Source organism: Haplochromis burtoni, unplaced genomic scaffold (assembly GCF_018398535.1).
Source record: "Haplochromis burtoni strain Fernald_Lab_line unplaced genomic scaffold, NCSU_Asbu1 Contig_695, whole genome shotgun sequence".
NCBI lineage: Eukaryota > Metazoa > Chordata > Actinopteri > Cichliformes > Cichlidae > Haplochromis > Haplochromis burtoni.
The window spans coordinates 34,371-51,902 of record NW_024583056.1 but is presented as its reverse complement, the minus strand read 5'-3'; the positions used below and the strand labels follow the sequence as shown (position 1 = coordinate 51,902).

General features: G+C 40.5%; 1 protein-coding gene across 1 annotated transcript in view; it reads right to left on the bottom strand.

The window, feature by feature from the left end:
- LOC102290002 (protein NLRC3) overlaps window positions 1–17,532 on the bottom strand; it is a gene marked incomplete at its 3' end in the record, with an annotated part of 50,462 nt that overhangs the window by 2,280 nt on the left and 30,650 nt on the right. Inside the window, exons 3-7 of the mRNA XM_042215316.1 lie at window positions 11,763–11,841; window positions 8,615–8,843; window positions 6,686–8,489; window positions 6,203–6,376; window positions 4,955–5,128 (exon numbers count right to left, since the gene is read on the bottom strand). Of these exons, the coding sequence (XP_042071250.1) occupies window positions 4,955–5,128; window positions 6,203–6,376; window positions 6,686–8,489; window positions 8,615–8,843; window positions 11,763–11,841 (2,460 nt within the window). The remainder of the gene's footprint in view (window positions 1–4,954; window positions 5,129–6,202; window positions 6,377–6,685; window positions 8,490–8,614; window positions 8,844–11,762; window positions 11,842–17,532) is intronic.

The window sequence follows — 17,532 nt, the reverse complement described above, 5'->3', positions numbered from 1 at the left end:
TAAGTCCTTGAGGTAACATGTAGAGGAGAAAAAGGATAGGACCCAGAACTGAACCCTGCGGTATCCCACATATCAGATCCTTAGAATGTGACATAAACTGATTTGCAAAAACACTAAAAGATCTGTTGGAGAGGTACGACTGAAACCACTTCAAAGCCAGACTACGTCCCGGAGCCTGTTAATCAGGATGGTATGGTCAATGGTGTCAAAGGCAGATGCCAAGTCCAACAAAACCATGACTGTGAATGCTCCAGAGTCAGCTGACATCATAATATCACTAGAGACTTTAAGTAATGTGGTTTCTCTTGAGTGACTTTTACGGAAACCTTTTCTCATAAATTTCATGTTTTCCTAAAAAAGTGGTAAATTGATCTGTAACTACTTTTTCCAGAATTTTCGACAATAATGGAAGCTTAGAGATAGGCCTATAATTCTTAAGCTGAGTTGGATCCAAACTGCTCTTTTTTAATATGGGCTCAACAACAGCATGCTTACAGAACCTAGAGACGACGCCTGTTAAAAGAGACGCATTGCATATCTCTACAATAGATGGGCCAATGGCAGAGAGAGCATTTTTAAACAGCCCAGCAGGTAAAATGTCATTTTAACCACTTTTACGTGGTCTTGGTTTTGTCTTGGTCTCGACGGACTTTTGTCTTGGTCTTGTCTTGGTCTTGACAGACTTTGGTCTCGGTCTTGGTCTCGGTCTTGCTCTGTCAGATCGACATAGTGTTCGGGGGGATTTGGAGTCAACCATCGGCGGAGCGAGGCAATGGCTTAAGACCGGGTCATTTTTTTCAGAAGCCCAGGGTCTTTTGGAGTGTGATTTGTTTCATAGTTAGATGCTTGACTGACAACTGTATAAAACAAAAACTACACACAATATTCCAAGCACATAGCGCACCGTTGTAAATTCCCCCTAATTTTGGTATGATCCGAGCTCAGGCACTGGGCGACTGAGCACAGCACCCATGTGAGCGAGGGGAGAGAAGCTGCTGCCTGCAAGTTTGCTGCAGACAGAGGAGAGCTTAAGTTTGACCAGGAACCAAAGCAAATCATTCGTACTGTACAAATAATGTAAATATGATGGTGTATCACAAAAGATTGATATCAAACTGATCACTTGACTAGTATACCTATATTACGTTACTTGCTCTTCGAGTGAATCAACAAATGGCGAAATGAAAAGCCGAACAACAACAATGCTGTTTTTTAGAGTCTTAGCTTACATGTGTGTTTATTTCATATTTTCAGTTGTTACCCTCCACGGCTAAACAAAGCACTCTAAATCGGCTTCAGTTATGTACTAATGAGCACAACAATGGACATAAGGAACTTCTTTCAAAGAAAAATCTCAGGTAGATGTTATTTTATATATGATGCTTTGTATGTTGTTCAGTATATTTCTATGCAAAACAAGAGGAATTTCAATACACAGCAGTATATTCACAGTTGAAACCGGATGTTTACATACACTTTAGGGAGAAAACATAAAAACATTTTTTCACTGTTAAATATGAATTTAGAGTAAACTTGTTTTGTTTTAGATAAATAAATATTGAAATATCTTTTCAATTAGTTAAATGTCAGAATAAAGCGAGAGAGAGCTGTCTATTTTGTATCACTTTCATCAAATTTAGGAGTACATGTATACTAAGTTTATTGTTAATTAATGAGAAAACTCCAGACCATTCCATTCTGAGCTTAAGAAGGTTCTGATTGGTTGGTAGAGTCCATGTGAGTAAATTGGTGGCACATCTGTGGATGCATATAAGGCACCCCCAAAACACAGAGCCTGTTTCTTTGACATGGGAAAATCAAGAGATATCAACCAAAACACCAGGAAAAGAACTTTGGACCTCCATAAGTGTGGCTCAATTTTGAATACAATTTGGTGCCATTTCAAATAAGAAATACAGATGATTTACGTCTGTTTTTACGATTTTACTCTTAAATTTAACAAATATGTTTTTTATATTTATCAAACTAAAAAAATAAACATTTAGTCTGATTTGGTGTTCCAATTAAAAAAGTGTTTGTGTTTTTAGCTGAAGAGTATATAAATATCTGGTTACAACTGTATATTTGATGATGTTGGTGTTTGGTTTGATTGTCAGCACAGAGAGAGAGAGAGGAACAGAGAGGGATATGGAGAGGAGAATGAGGACAGAACAGAGATGGAACAAGAGCCAGGTGAGACACACATGTTAGTCAAATGGTTGTTTCCCAAAACTCAGAACATGTATCTAGTACCTAGTGTTTCTTTTTAGATACCATTTGTTACTTTTCAAATTCTATATTTATTAAGTTATGCAGGCTTGTTTGCACAACAAGGGTAAATAATTATATAAACTTTCCTGAATCTAAATAGTGTACTTTGGTAGAATTAAAAAATGAGTTTAGTGCAGGTCTATGATGATTTTTAGTGCAACTATCATGTAGTTTTGATTCTGGTTCTGTTTTGGTTAAGTCCTAAGTAGTCCTGATTTTGAACTGTTGTAGTCCTGTTTTAATTCTGGATCAGTTCTGGGTCTGGTTGAACTGGGCTTTAGTCCCTGTGTCTTGATACAGCCTCGACTTTGTTCTGCCTTGCTGCTTAATTAAAAAACTAGTTTAAGGTATCCTGCATATGTGATATATATAAACAGAGAGGGTGATGAACACGACAGTCAAGTGGAGCGTGCGTCTGTCCTCTCAGTAAGTGAGTGAGACAGTAGACAGCGGTGAGGAGGGCTGTGCGAAAGCAAAAACACATAAATATGCCTGACACTCGTAAATGAAGCAGCATCTGGCTGCAGTTTAAAGACTTTTTTGTCTTGGTCTTGGTCTCATCTCGACTTGGTCTCGGTCGTGGTCTCATCTCGACTTGGTCTTGGTCTTGTCTTGGTCTCGGTTTAGGTGGTCTTGACTACAAGTCTAATCATTGGGTTAAACACTGACAGTAAATGACGGGGAGGTGGCCCAGAGGCACAAACAGATGGTATTGAAGAACCAATGCTCATACGGACATTATAAACAATAGAATTTATGGAGTCAAACAGTACCTTGGAATTTCTCTGCTTGATGAGATTAACTGAGAAAAATATCGTGATTTGGCTATTTTTATAGTTTCATGTACGGAAACCCAAGGTTCTCTAAGGTGGAGCCTGTGAACTTCGAGTTTAGTCGATTTCCAAAGGCATTCTACTTTTCTACAGAGTCTTTTGACCTTCCTTACGTCATCATTTATCCATGGATGAGCTCTTTTTGAGGCAGCAATGACAGATTTCATAGGTGCCACTGAATTTAAAATCTCCAAGCAGTGATTATTAAAACACTGTGTAGCAACATCAGCATCAGTGCAGCCACTGATCACATGAGGGTCCAACAAATTAGAAAACTTCAAAGCAACGTCCTGATTTATGAACCGCTTATGGAACATGAGATTAGAGGTTGGTGTGTACAGAGGGAAGCTAAGATTAAAAGTAACACAGGAATGGTCACTCATTTATATGTCCTTAATCCAGACATTAGTTATGTCTAAGCCAAGAGAAAACACAAGGTCCAAGGTGTGGCCTTTAACAGGGTGGGTCCAGAGACATGCTGAATAAAATTAAAAGAGTCTGTAATGGATAGAAAGTCACAGGCCATGCTACAGCTAAGATCATCCACATGCAGGTTGAAATCCCCAATCATTAAGATCTTCTCCAGTTTAATAATGGAAGATAAAAAGTCTGTAAAATCTTGAATAAAAACACCAGCAGGGCCTGGAGGGCAGTAAATTAAAACACAATAAAATATATCTGATAAGAAGTTGTGACTCAAAGGAAGGGAAAATCTCAGAGTCCATAACCCTGCAAGAAAAATTATCTTGGTGAACGGTGACCAGACCACCACCACGACGGTCCAAACGCGGAGTCCCGATGAAGCGACAGCCGACCAGGCAGAGCTCATTAAGGTGGATACATTCATTCTCCAGCTGCCAAGATTCCATGAGAAACATGAAGTCCAGACTATTACTGCTAAAAAAAAGTCATTCAGTACAAATTGGCTGTAGAGCGAGCGTTTAGGAGAGCGATCTGAAGCAGAGGTGACAGTCTGATGTCATCAACAGCTGACTGATGGGGAATTGACAGCAGACACCTGGAATGAGGACGTAGTCTTCCGGTACCCCTAGCTGTGGAACTGTGGTCTTGTAGAATACCAGGCTAAGGTGAAAAAAATTCCGCATTTCCAGAATTGACGCCGATCGAGGTAATCGTTCTGTTCGCCCGTGGCGAAAACCCGGGTAGGTGATAACCGATCGGCATTATCAGCGTCCTGGAGGGGAACCAGTACCAGATACCGGAGATGTTCTCTACCATGGAGCGGAAGAAATCCTCTCTGTCGGGTCCATTTCCTTTTAGCCCGGACACCAGACCTACCAACCCTTCTAGACGATCTCCTTACCATTTGTTCTTGCTCCTGGGATTCTGCTTGGAGCGAAGAACAGGTACAGGTAGTCGGGAGAGGGAGGAGGGCAGACAAATGGAGGAGGGAAAGCCTTGTGGTAGCTCTACCAGCTGTCAAAAGTTTTTTCCATACATAGTTTGATACTCAACAATATATGTGAACTGTAGATTCGAGTAGCAAATAAACCTTCATAATATACAACAGATGAGATGACAAGATAAAAAACAATATACTGAAGCAGTTGACAAACACACTCAGCAGCAACAGCAGCCAAGCTGAACACAAGCGCCATCTTCATCAACCAAATCCTTGCAGTTATCATTATTGTTAGTCAAGAATAAATATTTATTTCATATCTCATAAATATTTAAAGTAGAGTAGAGATGGTGTTCTAAGCAATAGAAAACTATTCCTGTGTTTGACTGTTCATGTCATGTTTGCATGAAATAAACGGGAGTTTAAGTGTTAAGGACACAGGGAATTTTCCCAGCTCTTCCTCCTCTATCAGACATTCTCACCATACCTGAGAGTGTCCAGTCTCCAGTGTGGATCCTTCAGTCCAGCCGATAGCAGCTTCATTCCTGAGTCGCCTGGATGATTGTAGCTCAGGTCCAGCTCTCTCAGATGGGAGCGGTTGGAGCTCAGAGCTGAGACCAGAGAACTACAGCCTTCCTCTGTGATTAGACAGCCTGACAGACTGAAGACAAACAAAAAATAATATGTAAGCTGAAGCACTGTTTTTTTTTTCTATCCACTGAGTTTATGTGAATAGTGAAGCCTTCTACTACTTGAAATTTGATTTTGAACCAAGTGCCACCCACATATCTGTACCGGTGGTTGAGTGATTTTCTTTTCTGACAGTCTACACTGCCTCGGTTATATACAAGAGAAAAGTCAAATCAAATCAAAAGATAACATGGTTTTGTCTGAACCCAGTGTTTTTGACCTATGTTGGTGAATTCAGAGTTATCAAATTGATAGGGTCTATCCCCAACAAAAACAGTGGCAAGGTCCTTTGAGAAAGAGAAAGGGAAGGTTCACAAGATGGCAGTGAAATCTGTTTTAATGTATGATTTACAGACAGGGTAGCTGAAGAGGATAATGAGGTGGAAGATTTCTTTTCTGCTGTATTGATCACTTTAGTAATAGTGATATCACTTTCTTACTTACTTATATGCATGCAGGATAGCACCACAGATGCTCCTTATGCTCTATCACACATACTTTAAGCAAATAGTGGGGCTTCTTCTGAAAAAGACATGTCAACCAGGCCTAACTAAAACATGACTGTAATTGAATTACTTAATCCATTTTCTAAACTGATTATCAATTCAGGTTGAAAGCAGGGCTGGAGTGCTCCCCCAGGTTTTAGTGGGTAAGAGACAGGATACACTTTATATAATAATATATAATAAGAATAACGCAATTCTTGAAAAAAACCTCCATACCTAAAAATAGAAACAAAACTTTATGGATTTTGTCAACTGTATTACTGCTGAAGTAATGATCTCGCAGAGGACAAAAATGACTGCTTAAAAATAAATGATTGAGCAATGAAAGGAAATGGCCATGCACAATCAATACAATATACAGAAAAATCTCGAGATTGAACAGTGCAAAGTTATTTTTAAAAAATGAGACAAAGAAAAAGAACAAACACATTTACATGTGTTTATTTAACCAATTTCACTGTCTGTTCAATAATGAAATTTCAAGACATTCAATTAAGACATCCAATGATCACATCAAATATCAAAGTCTGAATTCTGACCTTAGAGTTTCTAGTACACAGCATGGATTCTTGAGTCCATCAGACAAAAGTTTCACTCCTGAATCATACAGGTCATTGTTACTCAGGTCCACCTGTCTGAGACTAAAAGACTGGGAACTGAGAACTGAGGACAGAGCTTCACAGCTTCTCTCTGAGAGGTTACTGCCATTTAGACTGCAAGTAAAATAAGCAAAAACAATAATATCAGCAATCATATGAAGTAACCCTAACCCTAACACAAAAATGGCTCTTCTCACATTTGCCAAAAAAAGCTTGATGATTTCCAAGACTTTGTTGCCAAAATTTCTCCACAAGTACGTGAAAGACCAATTCCAAGTTTTAGCAAGCACTTCACCACAGATGACTGACAAACTCATATATCTCACTCTGAGGACTGAAAAGGATTTAATTTAATGGTCAAATGGCATACATTTTCATTAATTCAGATTTTTACAGTAAAAGGATGAGGACATATTTACTCACACAGCTGTGTTTGAGGCTTTGACCACTGGCAACAGCATCAGAAGAGCCTCCTCTGAAGCAGAGTATTTCTTCAGGTCAAACACTTCCAGATCTTTTTCTGATGACAGTAATATGAAGACCAGAGCTGACCACTGATCAGGAGACAGTTTATCTGTGGAGAAACTTCCTGATCTCAGGGACTGTTGGATCTCCTCCACTAGAGAATGATCATTCAGTTCATTGAGACAGTGTAAAAGATTGATGCTTTTTTCTGCAGACATATTCTCACTGAGCTTCTTCTTGATATACTGGACTGTTCCCTGATTGGTCTGTGAGCTACTTCCCATCTGTGTCAGCAGGCCTTGTAGGAGAGTCTGATTGGTCTGAAGTGAAAGACCCAGGAGGAAGCGTAGGAACAAGTCCAGGTGTCCATTTGGACTCTGTAAGGCTTTGTTCACAGCACTTTGATAAGTATTTTGCTTTGCAGATTCTCTTGTTTCAGCTTTCAGAGAGGTTGTTGGTTCTTCCAGTAAATTGAGTCCAGCGTTGATGATGGTCAGATGGACATGAAGAGCAGCCAGAAACTCCTGAACACTCAGATGGATGAAGCAGAACACCTTATCCTGGTACAGTCCTCTCTCCTCTTTAAAGATCTGTGTGAACACTCCTGAGTACACTGAGGCTGCTGTGATATCGATGCCACACTCTGTCAGGTCTGATTCATAGAAGATCAGGTTTCCTTTCTGCAGCTGATCAAAAGCCAGTTTTCCCAGAGACTCAATCATCTTCCTGCTCTCTGGACTCCAGTGTGGATCTGTCTCAGCTCCTTCATCATACTTGACTTTCTTCACTTTGGCCTGAACCACCAGGAAGTGGATGTACATCTCAGTCAGGGTCTTGGGCAGCTGTCCTCCCTCTCTGGTTTTCAGCACATCCTCCAGAACTGTAGCAGTGATCCAGCAGAAGACTGGGATGTGGCACATGATGTGGAGGCTTTGTGATGTCTTGATGTGGGAGATGATCCTGCTGGCCTGCTTCTTATCTCTGAATCTCTTCCTGAAGTACTCCTCCTTCTGTGGGTCAGTGAACCCTCTGACCTCTGTCACCATGTCAACACAGTTAGAAGGGATCTGATTGGCTGCTGCAGGGCGGGGGGTTATCCAGAGGCGAGCAGAGGGAAGCAGTTTCCCCCTGATGAGGTTTATCAGCAGCACATCCACTGAGGTGGACTTTCTAGGGTCAGTTAGGTTTGTAGTTTTGTGGAAGTCCAGAGGAAGTCGACACTCATCCAGACCATCAAAGATGAACACAACCTGGAAGTCTTCAAAGCTGCAGATTCCTGCTTCTTTGGTTTCAGTAAAGAAGTGATGAACAAGTCCCACCAAGCTGAACTTCTCCTCTTTCAGCACATTCAGCTCTCTGAAAGTGAATGGAAATATGAACTGGATGTCCTGGTTGGCTTTGTCTTCAGCCCAGTCCAGGGTGTATTTCTGTGTTAAGACTGTTTTCCCAATGCCAGCCACTCCCTTTGTCAGCACTGTTCTGATTGGTTCATCTCTTCCAGGTGAGGCTTTAAAGATGTCTTCTTGTCTGATTGTTGTTTCTGGTCTGTCTGGTTTCCTCGATGCTGTTTCAATCTGTCTGACCTCATGTTCATTATTGACCTCTGCAGTCCCTCCCTCTGTGATGTAGAGCTCTGTGTAGATCTGATTCAGAAGGGTTGGGTTTCCTGCTTTAGCGATCCCCTCAAACACACACTGGAACTTCTTCTTCAGTGTAGATTTAAATTCATGCTGATGCCACTGCAAGTTCCTAGTGCAAGTTCCTGAGTGATACACACACACAAATCAAGGATTCATCAAGTGCACATGTTTTGCATGTATTCTTGGCCATTTCTTGAGACATTGTTGAATGTTTTATCACCATAAAAATTTAGAGAATAATTCTCACTTCTCAGCAAACACTCAGTGAACTTATTCTGCTTCATTCTCTTCAGGAAGTCCACTGTAATCGTCACAAATGCTTCTCTGCTGCTCTTACTCGGTTCTTCATCCACACTTTGTAATACATTATCATCCTCACAATGACTCTTAAAACATTGTAGGTCATCTGGACTCAGATCTGTCTGGATCTTCTTCAGCTCGGTCTTCACAAAAGCGATGATTTTTTCCCCCAGTATCTGGAACGGTTTTTGGGAATCAGTTTAATTAGCTCGTTATACACGATCCCTCAATGAAAGTCAAACCGTGGCTCTCTAAATGAAGTGGGAAAAGGTAACAATCCACATTTCCACATCTAATTCTTTCTATTGCTCTTAAATCTAAATGTTGTCACAAAGTTATCACTCATATTGTTCATAAGAACACTTATCACACACAAACACACAACTGTAAGGATGCTCTATCTGCAGCGAAATCTGGATATTATGGAACATTTATCAGATTTGTGGTAGCAAACAGCAGAGCTCTTTTCTCTACTATAATCGTGTCTTTCAGCCACCTCAGTGTTACCACACTGCACAGTGTAATACTTGTATGGCTCTTTTCAGTACTATAATTTTTATGATCAATCAACAGCTGGCTGTAGGTAGTCCATATAGTACATTGTATGACCATACATTGTTATTCAGAGCTGAAGAGCCTAGGTGTTTCTCTTGATAGCGCCCTAAAGTTTGACATACTTATCAGTATTATTACTTGGGCATCATATTTCTACATAATATTACTTATCATCAGTGTTGGGACTAACGCGTTATTAAGTAACGCGTTACAGTAACTACGTTATTATTGTGGTAACGAGCACGGTAACTAGTTATTATGCCAAAACCAGGAACGCGTTACTCGTTACTGGGATTTAGATAGGCTCGTTATTCGTTACTTCGTGTGGTGGCTATCGCGGAGCTTCCACAGATTCAATAACATTAGCAAGTGGTGGAAGCCAGCAGGTGGATGAAGGAAAAGGGAGGCAAGAGGAGAGACCCGAAGCGGCCGCTGGTCCGAGAGTGTCAGGTGAACTGAACTTCAGGTAAGAAGTTATAACCTGCAGTCCATCTGGGTCAGATATGAACCAAGTTTAGGTGGAGTTTATTTTCGTTATGCTGACTTTTTCGTACTGCGTGCTAGCTAGCATGACGGAGTTTCTATACAGCTGGGTGGGTGCTATGTTACTGATGTTGAACTTTATTTTGTTCATAAGGTTAATTATTAGAGTTGCCAACCGTCCCGTAAAAAACGGAATCGTCTCGTATTCAGAGAAAATATTACGCGTTTCGTATTGAGGTGAAAAGGAAACACAGTTTGTCCCGGACTTCAGCTACAATGAAAAAGACACAAAGCTGGAGTTACTCTGTGTCTTTGCTGCACAGCTGCCTCTTCTTCTCTCATCCTCTCCCCTCCCTCTCCTGTTTCTACTTCAATCATGAAACTGATCAATGATCAGCTGATCGGCTTTTCTCTCTTGTTTGTTTATCGCCCACTTTGCGCCAGAAAGAGGAAACCAGCGGATGTCGCGTAAACAACAGCAGCACGTTTAAGCTTGATCAGCTGTTGTTAGAATTTATTTAATATTAATTTCTAGTATCAGCTGATGTTTGCTGGAGCCACAGCTGTAAACCTGCTGGTCATGATATCGGTTTGGTTATGTGGTGAGAGGGAAACATGAAGATGAAACCAGGAGATGTCCTTACTGAATCATCAGAGCTGTGATGGAGAAACAGGTTTACCTTTTAGGTGACATGAATGAGTTGAAGGGAAGTTATGAACTGTTTCTGAGAGACAAATAACACCAGGATCCTTTTCTAAGTAGCTGACAGCTGGTAACTGTGCAGGGGCGGGTCTAGCAAAGTGTTGCCAGGGGTCCATGTAGGGCATTAAAAGGGAAAGGGGGGCACAAGGAAATACTTTCTTATTCTCATTTAAAATGTCTCACTTTTAAAAAAATAATTATCTGAGTCTTACAACAAACAATTGATAGATTGATACATATATACCATCAGAACAGTGTACATCACTGTCACAACAGTGTTTATTTTCATTCAAAGGCTTTATGATTTTTCCTATAATGGTGGGCCGGTCTCTAGTCAAAATGCCCGGGACGATTTTTTTGTCCCAGTCCAGCCCTGTATGCAGCTCATCTGCAGTCTGGTGTTACCTACATCTTCCTATTCAGAAGGCAGAATTTCCGAGTTCTGAGTACAATCGAAAGCACCACGACTGCAGTTTTTGTGTTGGATGTAAAAAGCAGGCTAGGATAGAATCAGGCGTGGGATTTCTCTCGTGGAAATGTGCACATTATTTTTTCCTTTCTATTGGTAGGTGGCACAGTGCACTTGTGGCAAGTAAGCAAGCTAGAAGACTGGCAATCTTGCTGGGTATCCAGTTACGGAAGCAACACATTAACAAGAGAATTCTGAGTTAAACCAAAGTTACTTTCCCTAGTAACTAGTTACTCTGAAAGTAACGAGTAACTTGAAGTAACTGAGTTACTTTTGATAGAAGTAACTAGTAATGTAACTAAGTTACTAATTAAAAGTAACTTACCCAACACTGCTTATCATTCACCTAAGACTACTGCTACTCTTGTACAAGCTCTGGTTATATTCTCCAAAGTCTCCCCATAAAGTCACACATCCATATCTGATCTTCTGCACATCACCACTCTGTCCTCTACTCTGAGATCCTCCTCCTCTGCTACTGTTATTTTCCCATCTGCTCACATTACCCTCCATTGCTTTCAGCTGAATGGCCACGAGAACTTTCTTCAACACCATTCACAACATTAATTCTCTCACTACCTTTAAAGTAGCCTGAAAACACATCTTTTTAAACTTTTCTGATTCATTTTATGCAGTGTTCACTACAATACTACTTAATACTATGTAGTATTGTGTATGTTCTCCTTTAAACCTCACAAGCCATTCTGTAATTTTGTTATTTAATTGCTTGTGAGGTTTACTTGATTTTTAAATAAAATGTTATTTTATTCCATTTATTATTTTTGGCCTGCCCAGCAGCCAAAGCATGCCTTCTGAACCAGAACCAGGCATGGAGATGACTGTGAACAGAATAGATGTAAAAGTAGTTGTTGTACATGTACAGACCATAAATATGGAGTCCAGGTGTGCTTGATGCTGCTGGGCAAACTGTCCACTGGGAACCTCTAAGCTCTCCTTGTCCACTCTGTGGAGGAATCATGAAAAATTAGAATAATACAACAAAACATTACAACCTTAAATTCAACCTGCTGTTCTTCGGTATGTGGCAGCAAGTTTTTCACACCAGCCTATTAATCAACGAAAGACCAAGACAGACTTTTAATTCATTTGAAAGCCTGATGCTTAGCCTTGTCCACCCCAGCTGTAGAACTCAGAAACCAGTCTTACTTGTAGAAATGTGTCGGTTACAAACGAAACTGCTCTTAGAGCCGGATCTTTGAAGTGAACGACACAAGCTTATTTTGTTTTCATATTTTAATTTATATTTTATTGTGTTGTGGTTTGCAGTGTTTTGTGTTGTTTCACTTTAAATTTGTTTAAAAGGAGAAAGTTGAAAATTTAAATAGTTTAAAGTTGAAATGTAAATAGTTGGTTTTTCTATTATATTATTTATTACGTTTTCTGTGGATTGAATAAATAAAAGTACATTTACGATGGCCCCTAGAGACAAAGCGCGTACCAACTCCAAAATTATATATAAACATATATAAATAAACCCTGTTTTTTTACATTAGTAATTCCTTTTGTTCATAATTTTATATTATTGTTAATAATAAATTAATTAAAGCAAGAAAACATCCTGAAGAGCCGGTTGGGAGCTGAAAGAGCCGCATCTTTTTAGTGAGCCAAGCCGAAAGAGCCACATCTCCAAAAAGAGCTGGAAATCCCATCAATACTTACTTGTTATCATCTATCGTCCATCTGGGCCTTACTAGTGATGTGTCGGTCACGAACGAAGCGGCTCTTAGATCCAACTCTTTGAAGTGAACATTGCCATCCGGCTCCTTATTGGGAGCCGTGGTTTTTGTTTTGTTATTTCTTTCTCTCACCCTCTCTCTCTCGCACTTTTGTTCCACTTTACTCCACACACGAGCCTTGTGATAGCTCTGGGCAGAGGGGGAGGGGCAGTAGTTACACTCACAGTAGCACAGGAACAGAGCGGGAGAGAGAGAGAGAGAAAGAGAGCCAGGGACAACAATGTCACATTAGAAAAATATAGTAATCATCCACAACTTTTTTCAGTTGCGGACGATAAAGGATTCAGAAAGTTTATTCATGCAGGCCTATATGACAGAGAATGTGCATCTTCTTTTTGTTTTGCATAATTTAATTTATATTTAATTGTGTTGTGGTTTGCAGTGTTTTGTTGTTTCACTTTAAATTGATTTAAAAGGAAAAAGCTGAAAATTTAAATAGTTAAGAGTTGAAATGTAAATACTTGGTTTTTCTATTATATTATTTACTTATTACATTTTATGTGGAGTGAATAAATAAAAGTACATTTACGGTGGCCCCTAGAGTTAAAGCACGTACCAACTCAAAAACATGTACGATCTCCAAAACACGTAAAAAAACAAAAGAAGTGTTCCAGGATGCTAGGGGCATTGTTGAGGTCTTGTTTCCTAGTGGCTACACAAGTCAGGAAGTACCAAAGACTGGAATTGGTGTGTGGTAGTAACAAGTATTTGCGACCAAATTGGTCGCACTCTAGAGCCCTGCTACCAAACACCAAATCCGGTCGTTGGTACTTCCTGGCTTGTGAAGATACTAGGTAACAAAAGCTCAACACTGCCGGAGCACTTCTGTGTGTTTTGTACGTGTTTTGGAGTTTTTACGTGTTTTGGAGTTTGTACATGCTTTGGGGTTTGTACGTGCTTTGGGGTTTGTACGTGCTTTGGGGTTTTTACGTGTTTTGGAATTTGTACGTGTTTAGTCTCAAGTGGCCAACGTAAATATATGTCTGTGAAGGTTCTCAGTCATCCAGGTCATCGTAGTCTAAGGAGCTTGGAAAGAAAAGCGTCTGGACTTCTTTGAGTTGCTTGAAGACGTTTCACCTCTCATCCGAGAAGCTTCTTCAGTTCTAAGGTCAAATGGTGGAGAGTCCCAGATTTAAACCTAGTGGGAGTTTCCCCCCAAAGAGGGACAAAGGACCCCCTGATGATCCTCTACCTAATCACATGAGCCAAGGTGTGAAAGCGGGTGTGGGTCACAATCAGCCAGGGTTTCGGGTGAGCTCATTGTGAAACCTGGCCCCACCCTATCATGTGATTTCCTGAGGTCAGATGGCCCAGGATGTGAGTGGGCGTTAAGGCGTCTGGGAAGGGATCTCAAAACTGGATTATAGATGGCAGACAGTTGGTGTCGTAAACCACCGCCTCTGTTCAAAGATGGTCGCTCACAGTGGACATAGATGGCTTCTTTCACTCCTCTTTCAAACCATCTGTCCTCTCTGTCCAAAATGTGAACATTGGCATCCTTGAAAGAGTGACCTTTGTCCTTTAGATGCAGATGGACTGCTGAGTCTTGTCCTGTGGAGGTGGCTCTTCTATGTTGTGCCATGCGCTTGTGAAGTGGCTGTTTGGTCTCTCCGATGTAGAGGTCTGGGCATTCCTCGCTGCACTGTACAGCATACACCACATTGTTAAGTTTGTGTTTAGGAGTTTTGTCTTTCGGGTGAACCTTAGTTTTCTCCTTTTTTTAAAAAAAGAATCGATAAGAGAATCAATAAAGGATTGAATCATTAAACAGAATCGAAAATGGAATCGGAATCGTGAAAATCTTATCAATACCCATCCCTACCCGGATGTCACGGAGCCACAGATGACCAAAACAGACATGGAGACGGTCATTCATTGAGGACCTTAAAGCGGTTGAGCTTTCATGGGACAAGGCGGAAGATTTAGCTGTAAACTGAGCTCGTTGGCGATTCCTTGCTGCCCAATGCACCATTCAGCTCAGGAGGAACTAAGTCTAAAGTAAGTAAACATTTACTATGCAGATGACATATGTCACATGTCTAGTTTTGGTCCATTAAATATACAGTATCTCAGAATTGAATTCAAAGATAAAGTCAATATCCAAAGAGAAATCAAGAAAAAGCATGGGTAGATTACATAATTGGTTGTTGCATTAATATTTTACAGAAAAATATTTGAAGTTGGGATTTTTCAGGGTCCAATCTTGCCCATTTGAGAGATATCTAAAAAAATATATATCCGCCAAAGATCTGAATATTATATACATCTCATATTATATATCTTCTGAAAACTATTATTCAGAGTTTAAGTTTCTCAGACTGCAATATTGTCCATTTACTGAGAAATCTCAAAAGTGTGTCCATCAAAAATCCAGAGCACATTCTTCCAGATGCTCTCTGTATCTGTGATTCACGCGAAGGTATTACTGCCTTGGATATTTTATTCCTAAAAATATTTGTACAGTTTATAATCTCATCTACGAAAATCAAAGTCAAAAATCAAACTCAAAGTCAAAGAAAAGATAAATGTATAAAATTAAAAAGCAATGAGGAATCACTGGAGGACAGTGCAGGGGAGACTACAACAGTAAATACAAGAGGTAATGAGGAAAAAGGGAACAGGAGTGCAACATTTTTGAAACGACTCGTGAAAAATGAGAGAAGTAAATTGAATAACAAACACACGTGACAACAGGTTACCAAAATAAAACAGGAAATACCTATACAAACCGATTGAGACTTGAAATGAGATGACAGACCACTGGGCAAAATACAATTGATGGAAAAGTATTCCTAACAAAATCATTACAATAAAATTTATAATGGGATAGCTCTTTCCATGGGGATAGACTGAGGACACAAACATTTAAAACAATGTAAAGCAGTCAGTGTACAACTTGTATAACAGTGTAAATTTTTGTCCCCTCAAAATAACTCAACATACAGCCATTAATATCTAAACTATTGGCAACAAATGTGATTACACCTCTCAGTGAAAATGTCCAAACTGCCCAAAGTGTCATTATTTCATGCCTTAACTCTGTGGGGCATGGAGTTCACTAGAGCTCCACAGCGTGCCACTGGAATCCTTTTCCACTCCTCCATGATTACAGCATAGAGCTGGTGGATGTTAGAGACCTTGTGCTCCTCCATCTTCCGTTTGAGCATACCCCACAAATGCTCAATAGGGTTTAACTCTGGAAACATGTTTGGCCAGTCAAGTACCTTTACCCTCAGCTTTTCTAGCAAGGCACTGGTCTTTTCAGAGGTGTGTTTAGGGTCATTATCATTTTGGAATCCTGTCCTGTGGCCCAGTTTCTGAAGGGAAGGGATCATGCTCTGCTTCAGTATGTCACAGTACGTTAGCATTCACGTTTCCCTCGATGAACTGTAGTTCCCCAATCCCGGGATGAACTGTAGCTCCGCAATGCCAGCAGCACTCATGCACTCTCAAACAATGACATCCCACCACCATGCATGGCTGTAGGCACGACACATCTGTCTTTGTACTCCTCACCTGGTTGCTGCCACACACCCCTGACACCATCTGAGCCAAATAAGTTTATCTGGGTCTCATCAGACCATAGGTAATCATGTCCTTAATCTGCTTGTCTTCAACAAACTGTTTGAGGGCGTTCTTGTGCATTATCTTTAGAAGAGGCTTCCTTCTGGGATGACAGCCATGTGATGCAGTGTGCGGTGTATGGTCTGAGCACTGAGAGGCTGACCCTCCACAACTCCGGTGGACTCACTTTTGTTGCCAGTGGTTAAGACGTTAATGGCTGTGTGATGAGTTATTTTGAGGGGACAGCAAAAGGTGACACTGTTATACAAGCTGTACACTGACTACTTTACATTGTATCTTCTCTTTGGCTCTTGACGAAGGCGGTCACACTTTTCTCCTCTCCCTTTCCCTTATCTTCCCTGCTTGGCTTCTTGTGTCCTTGCATAGTCTCGTCTACTTTTCTGCTCTTGCTCTGGAACACTCTCTCACAGTCTGTTCTCTAAAACCTAAAAGAGGAATCATGGATTTGATCAACTGGTCCCTGAATGCAATTGACACCCTTTTCTTTTTTTCCTATCAGCCGACCTCTCTGACATGTCTCCCCAATGTGATGTTTGTGTAAAGTTGGTCAGAAGGTTCCTTTGTAAGTGCGTATGCGCCATTAGCGTGCTGCCTGCTGTGACCTAATTTCCTTCGGGATTAATAAAGTATTTCTGATTCTGATCAAAGTGTCATATTTTCAGTGTTTCCTCATGGAAACATATCATAAAATATTTACAAAAATGTGAGGGTCTTTGTGAGATACTGTAGATGTAAATCAGCTGACCTTACATCCACACAGGCTGAAATTGAGATGTTCACTAGTGATGTGCGATACCACTGATTTCCTTTCCGATCTGATACCAAGTAATATTCAGGATGGTATCGACGATACTGATCCGATACGATACTTTGTACAAAAAGTTATTTTATTTATTGTATCTCAAATTATAGCATCATAATGATTGCAGGACATCAGATTACTTGTTCTTATCACTTAATAATGCAGAGTTCATCATATAGAAATAAAAAAACTGAAGTTGTGGCTAACTGAACTCCTTGCCTGCCTGCAGCACTAAAGGACGCCGTGAGAGACGTCTGTCTCGCCCTAGCAGCACCTGTCCCTCTCCTCCTCTTCAGTTCGCCTCAACATATGCTCGTCATATTCTGTGATATGATTTACTCTGAGGTGTTTGACAAGGTTAGTGATGTTGCCACAACCATACATGCCAACCCTCGCGATTTTTCCGGGAGAATACCGAATTTCAGTGCCCCTCCCAAAAATCTCCTGGAGCCACCATTCTCCCGAAATTTTCCCGATTTTCCACCCGGACAACAACATTGAAAAACCATAT